The sequence below is a fragment of the Cavia porcellus genome, unplaced genomic scaffold (assembly GCF_034190915.1).
Source record: "Cavia porcellus strain 051 isolate PalLab524CR breed Dunkin Hartley unplaced genomic scaffold, mCavPor4.1 scaffold_32, whole genome shotgun sequence".
In the NCBI taxonomy this organism is placed as follows: domain Eukaryota; kingdom Metazoa; phylum Chordata; class Mammalia; order Rodentia; family Caviidae; genus Cavia; species Cavia porcellus.
In genome coordinates, this window is record NW_026947515.1 from 36,670,723 (window position 1) to 36,688,126 (window position 17,404).

General features: G+C 52.2%; 1 protein-coding gene and 1 long non-coding RNA gene across 3 annotated transcripts; one reads left to right on the plus strand and one right to left on the minus strand.

Moving 5' to 3' along the window:
* Positions 1 to 319: 319 nt before the first annotated feature.
* Positions 320 to 6,276, minus strand: Ybx2 (Y-box binding protein 2). 2 transcript variants are annotated; one of them, XM_063242690.1, is made up of 9 exons: positions 5,751 to 6,276; positions 5,107 to 5,170; positions 3,683 to 3,716; positions 2,650 to 2,739; positions 1,853 to 2,137; positions 1,594 to 1,697; positions 1,248 to 1,425; positions 788 to 872; positions 320 to 684 (listed from the first exon to the last, which is right to left on the minus strand). In XM_063242690.1, the coding sequence occupies exons 1-8, from the start codon at positions 6,025 to 6,027 to the stop codon at positions 822 to 824; spliced, it is 1,083 nt and encodes a 360-aa protein (XP_063098760.1). In that variant the 5' UTR covers positions 6,028 to 6,276; the 3' UTR covers positions 320 to 684; positions 788 to 821. The 2 variants fall into 2 exon arrangements, with proteins under 2 accessions (XP_063098760.1, XP_023419324.1); XM_023563556.2 differs by lacking the exon at positions 788 to 872 and having other exon boundaries at positions 5,751 to 6,275.
* A 1,293-nt stretch (positions 6,277 to 7,569) lies between these two features.
* LOC134474325 (uncharacterized) lies at positions 7,570 to 16,054 on the plus strand. The gene is made up of 2 exons (XR_010045115.1): positions 7,570 to 8,233; positions 15,949 to 16,054. It is a non-coding gene; the product is annotated as an uncharacterized LOC134474325 (long non-coding RNA).
* The last annotated feature ends 1,350 nt before the right edge of the window (positions 16,055 to 17,404 follow it).

Below are 17,404 nucleotides of genomic sequence, written 5' to 3' on the forward strand. Positions count from 1 at the left end.
TCTGCTTGAGGCCTCGGAATCCTGTAGAGTCTGAACACCCCAGTTTGTTGATATGCACGGACAGTAGTAAATGCTCAATAAATCAGCTGCAAGTTGGGCGCTGCCTCGGAGTGCAGCTCCATTTAACAGGCAGGGACAGCGACCTCCGTGGGGAAGGCTCATGTCAAAGCCGTGCAGCAAGGGAAAACGGGGTGAGCAGTCTAGACCTGGCCCGGCCCACAGCTCACACCCCCGTGCAATCCATGGTTCTGAACCCAGTTGCCAGCCAGTATTCCCCAGTTCTCTAAAACGTGAAAGAGGCAGAGACTGAGACAAGAAAGCCCGTTTTTGTTTTTACTGGAGGCTCAGGTGGCACTTGACAGTTCACTAAATGGTTTCAGAGGTAGGGTCAAGAGGAAACAAAATATAAACTGGAGTGGGAAAAACAACCAGGAGGTAAGAGCTGGCTGGTTCCTTCTCAGCCTGACTTAGGGCGGGAGTTCGTGCCTCTGAACAGTAAGGACGGATCCTTTCCTTTAGCCCTTTGTAGGGGAGAGGGGGGGAAAAAAAAGCAAAAGGAAAAGGCTTTTGCTTTAGCCCTCCTGAGTCTCAAAGAAAAGGGGAAAAGCCAGTATTCTGATGTCATCAGTTACGGAAAGGGGCAGGAGGGTCCTGGGTAGGTCAGTTGGAAAAACTGGCGGAGACCTAGGAGAGCAAAAGAGACAGACAAGCCAAGCCTGAGTGATAGCCTATCGCCACGGCCCAGGCCCCACCTTGGCCTCCCGCCCTGACAGCAGCGGCCACACACCAGATGGTAGCTCTGGGTGTCCTTTGAGTTGGAATCACTCCAGTATGGTGGAGGTCGGGTCCCCACTGCTGATGGGGGCTGAGGTCTAAAGAGAAGAGCGGTGGCCAATTGAGACTTCCGTACTCTGGAGCTTCCAATGCAACCTGTCTCTCCCTTTCCCTGCCTGCCGGACCAATTTCTACGGCTCATGCCCACAATTAGCTTGGCACTGTGGCTCTATGTGGAGCTGGCTCTGCGGGGGCTGCCTCGGCTTCACTGCTTGGGGTGTCATGGTGGGTGTGGTGCTGCTGGGGGAAGGAGGCCCGCAGACTGCACAGAGGGGCAGGGCCGGTGGCGGTGGCCAGGGAACAGCAGCAGGGTGAGGAGGGGGGCCGAGAAAGGATAAGAAAGGAGGAAGCGGACCCAGCCTTCCCTTTCATCCCAGCCACGAAGACTTTTACAGACGCCCCAAGATGCTCACCTCCGGGGCTGTGGGCTGCCGGGGGCCAGGGGGCTGCTGCCGTCTACGCTGGAAGTAGGGACGGTTTCGTGGGCGCTGGGGCTCTGGCCGGGAGCCGTCCGTGGGGCCTTGGCTGGCCTTGGTCTCACCATCCCCACCTTCTGTGGTAGGCTGTTGGGGTGGCCTGGGGCGGAAAGGCCTGCGGGACACAGGGACCCTGAGAGACCCGGACAGACTGCCTCCCTCCTGCAGGCTTCCCCAGTGTGCCCAGGCCTGCCTCCCTCGGGGCGCCTCTCACCAGGAGCCCCAGGTTCTCGGCACTCGGGCTCAGTGACCAGAAAGGCACAGCCAGGAAAGGGAGCCTTACCTTCGGTACCTTGGCCGGAATCTGGGTGGGGGCACCCGGTCATCTCCCTGCTGTTGGTCCCCCTCCAGTGGGGCTGTCTCTTTGGGGTCGACCCCATCAGTGCCCTGGAAACGTACAAAGGGCGGGGTGGGCTGTGGGACCCCAGCCTAGCAGGAGCCCTGGTTCTTCCTGGCCTCATTTCTCCTCCCTTTGAGCTCTGCCCTCGCCGACTCCCACTTTCCAGAACTTGGGGAGCTGGCTTCCAAGCAGCTTCCCTCACCTCTATGGGCTGCTGCTGGTTGGGGGGCCGAGGGCCTCGCACGAAACGGCGTCGATAGAAGAAAGGTGGTGGGCGCCGTCGTCGGGGCCGCTGCCCGGAGTCCTCGGCTCGCTCTCCTTCACTGCCTGGTTCTGTCCCCCCGGAGGGAGCCTCTGCCACCATGGGTGGTGGGGCGGCTGGGCGAGGCCGCGGGATGAATCTGCGGAACCTACGTCGATTGGGGGCATAGCGGCTACCCTTCACTGGCACCCCTCCGGGCCCAGTTACGTTGGCAGCTTCTGCACCCTGGAGAGGGGGATGAGGACTCGTGAGAACTCTCCCCAGCAAATGTATGTCCCCAACCTGGCTGGAATCACTAGTGTCCCCTTCTTCCAGCCCACATCCCTTCCCTACATTTCTTGATTCCTTCAATCATGACTTCTTTCTCCACTTCCCAAGTGGGCAGCGGAGTGAGCTGTGACCATCTGGGTGGACAGTGTGTCCTTCTGAAGTATGTGCTACAGTCCCCGCTCCAGAGTTTAAGACTGGGGCGGGGAAGAAAGGGCTGGCAGCCCCTGTCCAGCCTTCACTGCAGCCCGCTAACTTGGGGCAGGGCTTCATGTGCTTGGTGAACTCTCCAGAGAAGAAAGCCAGCCGATGCTGACTGGGACATAACCTGGAGGACGTCCGGACGGAAACACAACCCTCTGCCCACGGCCACAGGGAGATCTGACCCCAGGCAGGGGCCAAGCCTGGGCCGACTCCGGGCCACCTCCCCCGAGCCTGGCCAGCTCTGGCCTCCACAGCAGGCCCCAAACCTTCTCTCCTTCCACGACATCAAACTCCACAGTCTCCCCGTCGCCAACGCTGCGCAGAAATTTCCTGGGGTTGTTTCTTTTTATAGCTGTCTGGGTGGGGAAAAGGCCGTGAGAAAGGGGAGGGCAGCAGGGCTGGAGTCCTCCTGCTCTGTCCACTGCCCATTTCTGTGCTCTTCACCGTGTCACTCGGGCGGGGCCTGAGACCCGAGGGTACAGCACCAAAATGGCCCAAGCTCAGTAGGGAAGGAGCCAGTGTTACAGCTCAGTCAGACGGCACTTGCCTGATGATATGCACAAGGCCCCAGGCCTCAACTCCAGCACCGCCATAAAGAAAGAGTTGCAGGAATGTCAGAAACCAGGGGATCGGAAATCCACTGTGAAGTGACCGCTGTCCCCAGGATGTGCTCCCATCCCCGCCTTACCCCTGAGGAACTTCAAAAAGGGAGCCAAGGCAGAGGAACTAAAAACAAAAAACAAACCCAAACCAAAAAACCAAGCAGAGATGGTGCTAAGTTGAAAAGTGGGTAAACATACTGCTTCTCACCCCTCAGTGCTCCTGAGAGCTCTCCACCAGAGCGCCGGCTCTCAACCAGCACATCAGAGTCACCTGGGAGCTTGCTCAATCAGTGCCCCGCCCAAAGTCTGACTGATTCCATAGTTTGGGCCAGGGCCTGAGCATTTGGACGTCAGGTGATGCTGCTGATGGTGCAGGGACCACACCTGACGAACCACCGTATCCAACTTTCTCTGGCCTGTGTTCTTCCCCTCAGAAACCTGTCTCATCCCTTCCTGTGGTGCTAACAGGTCCCAGTAAGTGGGGAGCATGCCATACCCGGAGGCCAACACACGATTCTGACAGAGCTGATAATTTAACACAAGTGGGGCTAATGGTGGGTGATGCCTGCTCCTGAGGCAGCTGTTTCTACACGGGCAGGTTGTTACAGTGCAAAAGCCAGCGAAACGGTGTGTGGGCAATGGCAGAGGCCTCCTAAGAGGGCCAGCTCCTCCCTGAGGAAGCCATCCTGGCTCTTACCTGGTGTACAAAGACATCTTCCTTGGTGTCGTTCCTGCAGAACAGGATGGGTCATTAAGAGGGTGTCTTTGGTAAGGCACTCAGCTCCACTGAGGCCACCCTGGCTGCCTAAGACTGGTGGGCCCGTCCTCTCCAGCATTCATTCCCTGGGGGTAGACAGGGCCCCCGGCAGCTGCTATAAAGTACTCTAAGGCCCTCAGTAACATCCTGGACTTCATGAGGAAAGGCCAGAGGCATACGGCAAAGGCACCTTGAAGGAGGTGGTTCTTCACCTGCCAAGTGTCCCACCTGCTACCCGAGGGCACCTTGGAACCTGCTGGTGCTGGGCACAGCTACCCTGGCCAACACCTCCTCCTCTCCTAACCCTGTGGGATTGGCAAATTCCACCGTCTCCTTCCTTCTCTTGCTTAAGAAGTAAACAGTCAGGGACCCAACAACTTTGAGACAGTTGAAAACAGCACAAAACCTTCCATTCGTTCTCGGCTTAGAGATGAACCCAGGGTCAGTCTCTCTTTTTTTTTTTTGGTCTTTTTCCTTTTTATCGGTATCAGGGATCGAACTCATGACTGCCTGCTTGCAAGGCAGGCGCTTATGCCGCTGAGCTAAATCCCTGGCCCCTCAGTCTCCCTCTTGACACAGAGGGACTAAGGATGAGAGAAGACACTATCTGCTGCCACCTTGCCTGTTACTCTGGTCCATCCCAGAACCCCAATAGGACAGGGAAGAGAGACACTCCTTGCAGGAAGCCACTTTCCCTAGGACAAATGTTCTGACTTTAATGCACTTGGATCTGCACAAAGGTCAGCCTGCTAAGAGGCAGCCGGGCCCCCCGGGAGGGCTTGGCTGGGCAGGGTGCCCAGTCTGGGGAAGGCCCCACTGGGAAAGACCTGGCTCTGCTCAAAACTCATCACTACAGCCTCTCCCAGGCTGGGAGGGGAACGCAGTCTCCGGCTGGGCTAGCTCAGCCTCAGCCTCATCAGGTGGGGATCCAAACAGGCCACAGCCCTTTAAGGGAGATGAGTCAAGGGTGCCGCGAGTGCTGCCCTTAACAGGAAATCAGCGAGGCTTCTAGCCCAGTTCCTGAGGCACGGAGAACTCCACAGTCTGCTCCAAAGTCACAGCAAAACTAAAAATGATGAAGCTGTTCCACAAGGCAAGACAGACAAGCTGAAGGCAGGCAGGTCAGAGCCAGGCTTGTCAGGTTCCTAGGTCATTAATCCTGTGCTGCCCTTGAAGATGTGGAGGCCACTTCTAAGCACACATTTGTGCAGTGATTAAAGACTCTCAACCAGCGTCAGCTGGACAGTGCAACCACGTGCCTTGGCAGGGTAGCGATGAGAGTGGGAAGCTGTCCAGTCCCACGGGTCAGGTGGGAGGACACCCATCCATCCTTCACCACGCCCCTCCCCCAGGCCTTTGGATACCTGTTGATGAAGCCGTAACCATTCCGGACGTTGAACCATTTGACAGTGCCCAGGACTTGAATTGCTGCCAGGCAGAGATGCAGTGGGGACAGTGAGATAAGGGAATAGATGCAACTGGACTGAGTTTTGATACACTCCCAACATCTACCCTGCCTCCCCATTAAGCTTACTTTCAAGCCAACAAGGTTTTACTAATAGCTTCCCAGTATTCTTGTCCCACTTTTATCGAACAGAATTACCCACCCGGGGGAAGGGGACCCAGGCTTTTCAAACTATGGCATGTTCTTCATGTCCTAGGAATCCAGGCCCTTCACGGAAACTGAGGACTCAGCTGGTCCACGGAGCGCCACCCTCAGGCCGTAACTCAGAACTTTTCTAGCCCTCCCTATGAAGCGTCCCAGTGCACCTGCTCCCCGGGCCCAGAGGTTTACCTATTACTCAGAGTCAGGGAGGCCAAGCCTACCGCCCGGGGGCGTGGCCAGACGCCGAGGGTGCGTGCTGTACCCCAAGGCCTCAGTGGACCTGCCGGCCCCGCCCTCCTGCCTGGAGGCACCCAGCAGGGGACTCTGCTTGGCCCTGCAGCTCCCATCCTGCCGCTCGCCTCGCCGGACCCCCCACCCGCAGGGCGCGCGCCCCGCCCTCACCCAGCACCGGCTTGTCCGCCTGACTCCGGGCTGGGGGCGCGGGGGTCCCTGAGGCTGCCGTCGCCGGGTTGCCAGGGGTGCGGGAGCCCGGCGCCGAGGGGGTCCCAGCAGCGGGGCCTGAGGCGGCTACGCCCCCGCCGCCGCCTGCTCCGCCGCCTGATTTCTGCGGTTCTCCCGCGGGCACCGGTACCACCACCGCTACCACCCCTGTCGCCGTCGCGGGCACCGTCGCCGCGGGGGCCGCTGTCGCCACCACCGCCGCCTCCGCCTCGCTCATCCCGCCGGGTCCAGTACCGGCCCCCGCCGCCACCTCCTCCTCCGCCGCCGCCACCGCCCCGGCCCCTTCCCCTGGCTCGCGGGCCCGCCGCCCCGCTCGGTCCTCGCGCCCCGAGCCTCGCTGGCACGCCGGCAGCAGGTCCTGGGCCTGGACCAATCGCAGCCCGCCGCTGCGTCGCGCGAAGGCCCCGCCTCCCCGCCACAAGCCAATCCTCGCCACGCAGCCCGCGCCTCCCGGACTTCGCACCGCGGTGCAGGCGCCCGCCCGCCGCCCCGTAAGTACACCTGAGCCCCGCCCTCTCGTGTCACGTGGCTGCACCAGGCGCAACCAATTGGCCGACGGCTTCTTTCCCCTCCCCCTTCCCCCTTTTCCACCGGCCGCGGGAAATCAAACGGGCTGGTTGCGCCTCAACCGCCACCTGGCCTCTGAGCGAAAGTGGGGGGCCGTGGGCGCGCTTCCGACGTTGCCCCTGACGACCTGGGAGGGCGCAGTCAGCAGCCTCAGGGCTCGCCCTGCTCGTTCTACCCTTCACGCGGATCTGCGCGTCCCCTGCCCATGGAGACGCCACCTCCCAGCCACCGCCACCTTGGGGACCTTCTCCCTGGAGAACGTCCCCCACCGCTGGAGCTGCAGCATCGGCCCGGAGTAGGCTGGAAAGCGCCACAGAACGATTTTTCCAGCTCACAGCTGTTCTCTCAAGCAGGGGCTCTTCTTTTTGTTTTGTTTTTAAATGAACTTATGGCGAGGCTAGTTAGACCGAATTAATCACGCTGAAATCGCATGCAACTTTTTTATTTTGGGTGCATAGGATGGAACCTTGTGCATTCGAGCCAAGTGCTCTACTTCTGAGCTCTCTGCCCAGCCTGCTTTGTTTCTTTTTAAGACAAAGTTAAATACTGTACACAGCATTTCTCTGCGCCTAAAAAGGCTTTCATACTGAGCTACCTCCCTCCCCTGGCCCTTTAAAAAAACTTTTGAGGGGACAAAGTCTCACTAGGTAAATTGCGCGGGATAAGTTTAAATTTGAGATCCTGCTGGCGCAACTTCTTTTGGGGCTACTGATGCGCCACCGCGCGTAGCTCTTTGCTCCATGTAGCAAGAATATATGTTCCCCTTACCGCAGAGTTCTCTCTTAACTTCTGCCAGGCAATCGCAACCTCCATATAGACCTCCTCAGTGCTATGTCTCCTTCCCTAGTTTCATGGTCCCTCAGCTCTGCATGCTGGCTGCGGGGCCCCTACCTTGGCACTTGAAATTTCCTCTGCCTAGAGTGCACCCTCCGTGTGTCTTAGGGTGATCTTCCTCAAGTATAGGTTTACAGTCTCTCCTCACTGTAAGTATGGGCTTGTACGTGTAACATCATACTTTTCTTATTGCATTTTGAGAGGAAACAGTCATAACCATTTGCTCACTTATTATATACCTGCACCTCACACTGGGCTGTAAACCCCACAGCGTAAGAACCTTGTAGTTTCACCTGACACCTGGAACAGTACATGATGCTCGATATTTATTTATAGATGGTGGTAGCGGGGATGGAATCCAGCGCTTCATACATGCTAGGCAAGTGCTCTGCCATGAGCTACCTCCCCGGCTCCACCTCCAGCTCCTCCTCGTTAATACTTTGTTTTTGAGAGGGAATCTCATTAAATTGCCTAAGCTGGCCTCGAGCTTGCAGCCCTCCTGCCCTAGCCTCTGAAACAGCCGGGATCACAGGTGTGCACCACCTCCCATAGCTCAACAGGTTTGGGATCCAAGAACGGCTCTCGGTGCACAGAGGAGAGTGCTGGAGGCCTCCTGCCATGCTTGTCTCGGGCTTGGGCGCCCGGAGAAGTCCGTCCTGGAAGCCGCATGTCTGCCTCCGAAAATAATGCGGCCGCAGGAGTCGCTCCCCCCGGATGGCCGCCTCCTCCCCTGGGATGACAAGAGGCGCTGGACAGTGTATTTTTAGCTGGGACAGCGGCCGGGAGCAGCACGCGCTGCCCAGCCCGGCCGCCGCCGCCGCTCCTCCTCGGTCCCGGCGCGCCCTCTGCCGGCCGCCCGGAGCCCGCCGCGCCGAGCGTACCCGCCGACTGCTCCCCGCCCGCCCTGGCCCGCTGCGAGCTGAGCGGGGCGGTTTGTACACGGTGAACTGAGGAAGAGAAAGGACAGCAGCCGCTAAGCTGCAATCGGGCGCCAGGAAGGACACAACCATGGCCACTCATGAGTGAGTTACTCTCTCTCCATGTAGAAGAATGAGCCAGGGCCGCTGAGAAAGATAATCAGCTGGGCTGTTCAGCTGAAGGGTTTGTGCGCGTAACTTTCTGGTTCCTAATATATTTCTGTTTTGTCGTTTCTTATTTAGTTTCATAATTTTTATCTTTCATGTTTCTTTCTTTCTTCTTTTCTTTTCTTTTTTTTTTTTTTTTTTTTTTTTTTTTTTTTTTTTTTTGTCTTTTTCCTTTTTATCGGTACCGGGGATCGAACTCACGACTGCCTGCTTGCAAGGCAGGTGCTTATGCTGCTGAGCTAAATTCCCAGCCCCATTTTTTTTTTTTTTTTGAGACAGTTTCACTATGTAGTTCAGGCTGGCCTCAGATCTACAGAGACCCTCCTGCCTCAGCCTCCAAAGGTGCTGGGATTACAAGTGCGTGCCACCATGTTCTCTCTCTCTCTCTCTCTCTCTCTCTCTCTCTCTCTCTCTCTCTCTCTCGTTTTACGTTATTTGTTTTTGCACTGTTGGATATAGTTTTTGGGTTTTTGTACCAGGAGTTAAACTCAGGACCTTGTGTTTGCCAGGCAGGTGCTTGTGCCACTGAGCTCTATCCCCAGGCCAAAATTGGGTTTTGGTTTGTTTGTTTGTTTGATTTTTGGGATGGGGAACAGACCTAGCTTTATGCAGGCTGAGCACATTCTCTGCTCACGGAGCTCCAACTCCAAACTGTTTCAGTGTCTGACCCCGCGGAGGTCTCAGGGGCCCTGCCCTTGCCCTTCACTGTCCCTCTGCTCCTGGCCGTCCGAAGCTGTCTCACCTGTCTGTAGTTTTTCATTACTGAGCTGAAACAAAAACGCTGCCTCAGGATTTTGCCTGTGCATTCTCACTTAACATCAGATTTCCTGAAAAGCAGTCTTTCCTGCCATCTCTGCCTCCCCCACCGTTTCACATCCTGCCAAGCCCAGTCTGGCTGCTGCCCGCTCCTCCACTGAGGCTGTTCAGCAGCGGCCCTGCCCCTTCATAGGGACTTCCGGCCCGTGACTTTTGTTCCCTTAGTCTGCATCCAGTAGAACCTGCCTGGCACCGTTTCTATAGCCCAGCCTTCCCCTCCTTGAGTGGCTTATTCTCTACCAACCCCTATATTTCTGGGACTCTGTTCTCTCATCACTTTACCCATTTCCCTGGCTTTGGTGACCACGTTCTTTTTTTTTTTTTTTTTTTTTTTTTTGTCTTTTTCATTTTTATCGGTACCGAGGATCGAACTCACAACCATCTGCTTGCAAGGCAGGTGCTTATGCTGCTGAGCTAAATCCCCAGCCCAACCAGGTTCTTTTTTAAAATTAAAGTAATTTGAACTTGCTGTAGTGGTTGTTTAGACAATCTGGCTCTGTTCTTCAGGCTGACCTTGAACTTGTGTGGTCCTCCTGTCTCAGACTCTGAGTGCTGGGACTGCGGGCTGGTGTCACATGTGCAGCTGGTGGCCACTTTCTGATGGTTCTCAGGGCCCGAGTCCCACGTGCCTCCTCCCAGTCGCCGAGCCTAGTACTTTCTAGCCATTTGCTCCTTGGGCTTCTGTGTCTGCGTCTTAGGCTGTGTCTGAGCTGCTCCTCCTCTCCCTTCTCAGGAAGTCAGGGCTCGCTTCTTGCCCGCCAGGCGACATCTTTTGTGGTCACTCCCCACTAGTGACAGCCTCTCCAGATGCCTTGGCTGAGCACAACAAAGACGAACCTGTGTGTAGTGCATTTAGGTAAGACTGGAAAGATTTTTAAAAGACTATCCCAGCAGCTTTCACCCCGACCTCGTGGTGGCCCAGATCAGTCCCCCGGGCCCCCAGCGGGCTCCGCACCTTGGGCCTCCTTGTTCTCAGGCTTAGCCACCGTCTCCGCCGCCTTCCCCTCCACGGGCTGTGCTAGCCTCCGCCAAGTACTTGACCTTTTCTCCGCCCTGCACCTCTGGGTCCCATTTGCTGTATCAGATATCGCTCCTTACCATCCCTTCTTGGAGTTTCTTTCCTTTTCCTTTTTATCTAGTAGTGGTGGTGAGAGAGGACACTCATAAGCACTCACTGTGCCACAGAGTACACCACGTGCTGAATAGACATGATTGTTAGTCCCTGTTGCAGCCCCAATAAGCGCATACTATTAATGTCATCCCATTTCACAGAGAAGGAAACTGAGGTAGAGCGGAGCTAAGTCATGTGGCAGAAGGTACCAGGTTGGGAACAAGCCCCCTGGGATGCAAATGTGTATCAGGGTGACTCCAGGGTCTAAGTCAGCACCTCCCCTCCCTGTCACTGCCCCCAGCTTCCCCTGGCCTCATGTCTCCTCTAGGTCTTTCCATTTGTCAAACTGCTTCCAAACTAAATGCTTGGTTCCAGCATTCAGGAAAGATGCGGCCTCTGCCCTGTTACCTGTACAATGGACGAGGTTTGCCTTTGTTCCTCTACCTCTGTGTCTGTGGCGGATGCACAGCCACATGTTTGTATGAAGACTTCACTGTCTCATGAGTTTCTGTGTGTGTGTGAAAGACTTCATATGCAGTTTTTGCTGTTGTTTTCATTTTTTATGGAGCTGAGGATTGAACCCGAGTCCTTCTGCGTGTGCAAGAGCTCCGCCCCTGAGCTCCACCCTCAACTTCTTCCCCATTTTTAAAAAATGCTATTTGGAGACAAAGTTGCATCAGGTGGCCCAGGCTGGCCTTGAACTTTCGATCTTCTTGACTCAGCTTCCTGAGTAGCTGGGCTTACAGGTATCTGCTACCATACCCACAGTTTCTTCTTATAAGGAAACCAGTCATACTGGACTAGGGCCCATGTCAGTGACGTAGTGCTAACTCAAGTATGCACGCAAATACCGTATTTCCAAATAGGGTCACAGTCACAGGTACCAGGTAGCAAGACTTCAGGGTCAGGAATCAAAACCAGGGCCTTATACATACTTAGCACACTTTGTAGCATTGTGCTGGATCCCTAGGCCCTTAGCATTTTTATTATTGGTTTGGGTCAGTTCATCACTGTACTTCCCAATCTAGCCTTGAACTTCTGGACTCAAGTGATCATCCTGCCTCAGCCTTCCAAGTAGCTGGAACTGCACACATGTGTTTTTGACAGGAACATGCACACACACACTCTTATGCATGCACATCTTCATTCCCCGCATCCAGAAAGTCATCTTCTGGGCCTGTGTCCCAAACGGATTTCTGTTTGTTGAGACAGCCTGGTGTTGTGTTGCTCAGGCACCTGAGCTTAACCCTGCCCTCTGAGTAGGTAAAGTGCTGCTTACCAGGCTCACTAACATTTCTGGAGCATCTTCTCTGACCATCTATCCGGGGAGACAAGTGTACTAGCAAGTGTCATGATAAACATAGTGATGGTTGGCAACTCTGCGAGTTGTCTTTAAAAATGTTTCATGTGGGGCTGGGGATTTAGCCCAGCGGCATAAGCACCTGTCTTGCAAGCAGGTGGTCATGAGTTCGATCCCCGGTACCGATAAAATAGAAAAAGAAAAAAAAAAGTTTCCATGTAATTTACATAAAATGTGCACATTCATTTATTCAACAAGCATTTATTGAGCACCTACTGTGTGCTTTGTGCTATAAATGTGCTGGTGTATCATAGAGTACATGACACAAGAGCCCTCTCTAGGACACATAGTCTAATAGAGAACAGAATGACATAAGTACACAGATACACATTCTAGTATCAATGTAATCAAAACCATGGAGGCAATCAGGAGCAGTGCAGAGCTATGGCAGGAGAATGTGGGGTTGTCAGAATCCTGTCCTGGAGGTGACCGCCTTACACTGTGATTGGAGGGATGACCAGAGCACTGCCCAACTGGGCTTGAGGAGGGGAACTCCAGACCTGTGAACTCCCGGAGCGAAGGCCGTGGGGCTTTTTGCAGAGAGAGATTAGAGTGGATGGCAGTCCAGTCGATGAGAAACCAAAGGTTTGGAATCAGACCTAGTGTCTCACACATGCTTGGTAAATATTCTACCAGCCCTAGATTTTTTTTTTTTTTTTTTTTTTTTGTCTTTTTCATTTTTATCGGTACCGGGAACCGAACTCACGACTGCCTGCTTGCAAGGCAGGTGCTTATGCCGCTGAGCTAAATCCCCAGCCCCCAGCCCTAGATTTTATTCATAGAATGGTGGGAAGTCTTTGGAAGCTTTTGAAAAGGACACTGTGAGAAAAACAAAGAAAAATAGCAAAGAGGAAAAAAAAAAAAAAGAAAAGGGGAGTGTGACAGGGCCTGATTTCGGTTTTGAATTTTTGTTTGTTTTTTGGTTACGGGGATCGAGCTCATGACCTCACACTTTCCAGGCAGCATTGTGCCACTGAGCTAAATCCCTGGCCCCAGTTTTTTACTTTTTTAAGTAGACTTTATTAATTTTTTATTTTTGATATTTCTGGCTATTGAACCCGGGGCTGATGTGCAGAAACGCACGCTTTACATCAAGCTGCATCCCTGACTGCAAGTTTGTTTTTTATTTTTGTTTTGTTCTGGCTTTGGTTTTTAAGATGAGTTTGCTGCGCAGTCCAGGTTGGCCTTGAACTGACTTTGTAGCCTAGGCTGGTTTCGACTTGCAGAGATCTTCCTGCTTCAGCTTCCTAAGTGCTGGGCTTACAGGTGTGGGGCACCACTCCCTGGGTTCTCCTCCTTTCTTTTGTTCTTTCATTCGTTTGCTCATTCTGTCTTTGAGGCAGGGTCTCTCTGTGTCATTCTTGCTGTTCTTGAACTCACTTTGTAGCCCAGGCTGGCCTTGAACTCGTGACAATCCTCTTTCCTTTGCCTCCCAAGTACTGGGGTCACAGGTGTGTCCCACCGTGCTCGGCCCTATTTTATCTTATTTTTTTTTCTCTTTCTGTATCACTTCTTACCTTCTAGTTTTTAAAAATCAAGTTTATTGGTACCGTTTAGATATGCACAACGATCGGGAATTTGTATTTGTGCATGATATATCTTGCTTGCTCTTTTTTTCCTATTCCCTCCCTCTCTCTTTACCAACCTTATTTTTTCACTTGATCTTAGCCAAAGGCTAAGAATCATTCCCAACTGTTATTTTTTAAGAGCATTTTAAATTCATGTAAATAAGCCAGCGTGGCAGCACATTCCTGTAATCCCAGTTCTCAGGAGGCTGAGGCAGGAGGATTCATGTGAGTTAGAGGCCAGCCTGAACTATGGAGCAAGACCCCGTCTCAAAAACAAACAGCAGCAACAAAGAAGACGGTAGGAAGCAGACAGAGCAGAGGGGTTAGGGATTTTCAGTACTTCTGCCCGCACAAACCCAAGCCTCCCTAGTGTAGAGATTTTTGGAGACGGTATTGCTAAATGGTTCAGGTGCTCTTCAACTCACTATGCAGCTCAGGTCCAGCTCCCCATATTATGTTTTTAAAAATCGCTGTGGGGCCAGGGACATGGCTCAGTGGCACAACACCCGTCTGGCAAGCACAAGGTCATGAGTTAGATTCCTGGTCAAAAAAAAAAAAATATATATATATATATCATTTGGCCCCTGTGGTGGTACAGGCCTGTAATTTCAACTAGTCAGAAGGCTGAGGCAGGAGGATTGCAAGTTTGAGGCCAGCCTAGGCGACTTAACAAGACTCTGGCTCAACATTAAAAATGAAAGGCTGGGGATGTAGCTCAGTAGCACGGTGCCTGCCTGGCACACATGAGGCCCTGGGTTTGACTCCTGGTACCAAAAAAAAGTTTAAAAATAAAGCAAAAAGAGCCAGGGATATAGATGAGCACTCCCTGGGTTCAACTCCCAGCCCCGCAAAAATAAAAGTGGATTTAAAATCCCGGGGTTACTCTGTGGAAGATACACCGAAGGGAAGCAGAAGTCGTGCGAGTGTGCCTCAGTACAGGGCAGGGAAGAGCATTCTGGAATTACAGTGAACCATGTTTCCTTGTCCCACGAGTGGACATACTGAGAACTCAGACACACAGAGGAGTCGAGGGTCTGCAGCTTAGGAGAAAAGCCAGGCTGGAGTCAGGTAGAGAGTCAGGGTTGAGTGAGTCCTTATAAAGCAACCGCTGGTCTCTCTGTTCTCAGAAAACTGAATCCCAGCGAGGTAGAGTGACCCGGCCGCCAGCTGAAGGGAGTAGAAAGCGGCCAGGAGCCAGGTGCAGTGTGCACACCTGAAATTCCTCTACTGTGGAGGCCAAGGCGGCGGGCTGTGAGTTCAAGTGAGGCCACTTAACAATTTAGCTAGATTTTACCTCTAAATTTAAAAAATAAAAAAACAAGTGCTGTGCACGTAGCTCAGGGAGAAGCCTGGGCTTCAGTCGCTGGTAACACGCATGTGCACACTCACACTCACACACGCAGGCCCAAACATGCACCCGCACCAAGCAGGGTGTGCAGAGGGCAGGAAAGGTGCGAGCGTGGCGGGCCCACGCAGATGCCTCTGGAAACAGCTGGGAAAGGCAAATTGGAACCAAGTTGGGCGGGACTTGACTGAGCTGGAAGCTACTCTGAGTTGCTGAAGGCTTGTCTGAAGCCCTTTGCTGGCTTTTCCTTGCAGAACGGACTCACCCCGGGGACTCACCGTCCTCACTGCCCCATTCTGTATATTAAGCCCCCAAAGCAGCTGATGCCAGCCTTTGCTCCCTGCCTCCCCACGCCGCTGCCCTCACCCAAGCCTGCCTTCCTGACTGCTCGGCCACATCAGTGGCTGTGTGCTGGGCTCTGCTTTCCAGCCTGCCCCGTTCTGATTTCTGCATCAGCCGTGGCTGGTAGGAGCTTCCTAGAGCACAGCCACATCAGTGATGGCATTACCTCTCTGTCACCCACAGAAAAGAAGGCCCAGGTCTACACACATTCAGGACTTCATTATCGGGTCCAGGTCCCTGTTCCCCTGTACCCATCACTGCCCTCCCCCAACTCTGACAGGGCTGCTCAGTCAGGGACAAAAACTTTCTTCATACCTTTGCTCTCATGGTTCCCATTGTCTGGAAGGCCTTTTACTCAGAAGAAGGAGGAGGAGGAGGGGAGGGGAGGGAAGGAGGAGAGAGGAGGGGGGAGGGGAGGGAAGGGGGAGGGGAGGGAGGAGAAGAAGAATTTATTTTTTTTTTATTTATTTATTACTTTTTTTGGTCTTTTTCCTTTTTATCGGTACCAGGGATCGAACTCACAACTGCCTGCTTGCGAGGCAGGCACTTGCCACTGAGCTAAATTCCCAGCCCCTGTTTTAATTCTTTTATGAATCTAAAATTATTTTAAAGTGCGCGTGACGGCACATCCATGTAATTTCAGCAAGTGGGAGGTTGAGGAAGGAGCATTACTTCAAGTTTCAGGCCAGCCTGGTACATGTAGAGAGACCCTGTCCCATAAAATGATTACAAAATTGGGCTGGGCATGGTGACACACAACTATAATCCCAGTATTCTGGGAGACAGGCAGGAGAGACATAAATGTGGGCCCAGTTTGGGCAATTTAATGATTTAGCAAGAGCTTGTCTCAAAATAAGCTAAAAAAAAAAAAAAAAAAAACCAAAAAACAAAAACAGGGGGTGATGGCTCATGCCTGTAATCCCAGCACTCAGGAGGCTGAGGCAAGAGGATCACTGCAAGCTGGAGACCAGCCCAAACTGCGTAGCAAGACCCTGTCTCAAAACAAAACAAAACAAAGCAAAAAAACAACCTAAACTACATATGAGACCTTGTCTCAAAAAATTAATTATTTGGGTTTTTTCTTGTTTTTTGTTTTTGTTTTTGTTTTAGGTACCAGGGATCTAACTCATGACCTCATGCTTGTCAGCCTGTTTATGCCACTGAGCTAAATCCCCCAAATTAATTAATGAATTAATTAAATAAAAAAGGTCTGGGATGAAGGCAAAGTTCAATCTCCAGTTCTGAAACAATGATGATAGCAGTAGCACAAACATTTGGCCCGGGGCAGAGCTTCACCCAGCGTGTCGGAGCCCCGGTTCAACCCTGAACACTTCCACCAAGAGCAACCATAATAAAACTTCAAAACAAAAGGTTTCTCGAGATGGCTTTCATCAGATTTAGATAGAGACCATCTATTCCAATGTTCTGTAGGGCTTTTTTTGTCATGCATGGGTGCTGCACTTTGTCAAAAGCTTTTTCTGCATCCACTGAGATGATTTTTGTCCTTGGCTCTGTTAATGTGACAAACAAACCAACAGCCAACATCACACTAAATGGACAAAAATTGAAAGCCTTCTGTTGGGGCTGGGGATTTAGTTCAGCGGCATAAGCGCCTGCCTTGCAAGCAGGCGGTCGTGAGTTCGATCCCCAGTACCAATAAAAAGGAAAAAGACAAAAAAAAAAAAAAGCCTTCTGTCTAAAATCAGGAGCAAGACATGGATGTCCACTGTCTCTACTCCTATTCAACATAGTCCTGGAAACTTTAGCCAGAGCAGTTAGACAAGAAAAAGAAATAAAGATAGGAAGAAGTTAAATTATCACTATTTGCAGATGACGTGACACTCTACTTAAAAGCCCCCCAAGGACTCCACCAAAAGACTTCTAGACTTAATAAGCAAATTTAGTAATGTAGCTGGTTACAAAGTCAACACTCAAATAGCCTTCTTGAATACAAATAACAAACTCACTGAGAGAAATCAGGGAAACTATACCTTTTACAATAGCATCTCAAAAAAATGAAATACCTAGGAATCAATCTGACAAAGATGTAAAAGTTCTCTACACTGAAAACTATAGTACTCTTAAAAGGGAGACTGATGAGGATATTAGACAATAGAGAGATACCCCGTGCTCTTCGGTAAGAAGAACCAGTATAGTGAAAATGGCCATACTTCCAAAATTGTTATACAGATTCAGTGCAATTCCAATCAAAAGTCCAATAGCATGTCTTACAGAATTAGAGAAAACAATCCTAAAAGTCATCTGGAATCAGAAGAGAATAGCAAAGGCAATCCTGAGCAACAAAGATAACACAGGGGCATCACAATCTGTGACTTGAAATTACACTGTAAAACTACTGTGATAAAAACAGTGTGGTAATGGCAAAAATACAGACCTAAAGGTCAGTGGAATAGATTAGAAGATGCAGAAGTAACTACAGACACAGTAAGCTACCTTATCTATGACAAAGGTGCCAAACACATTCCTTGGAAGAGAGACAGCCTCTTTAATAAATGGTGTTGGGAAAACTGGCTTTCCACATGCTGAAGATTAAAACTGGACCCAT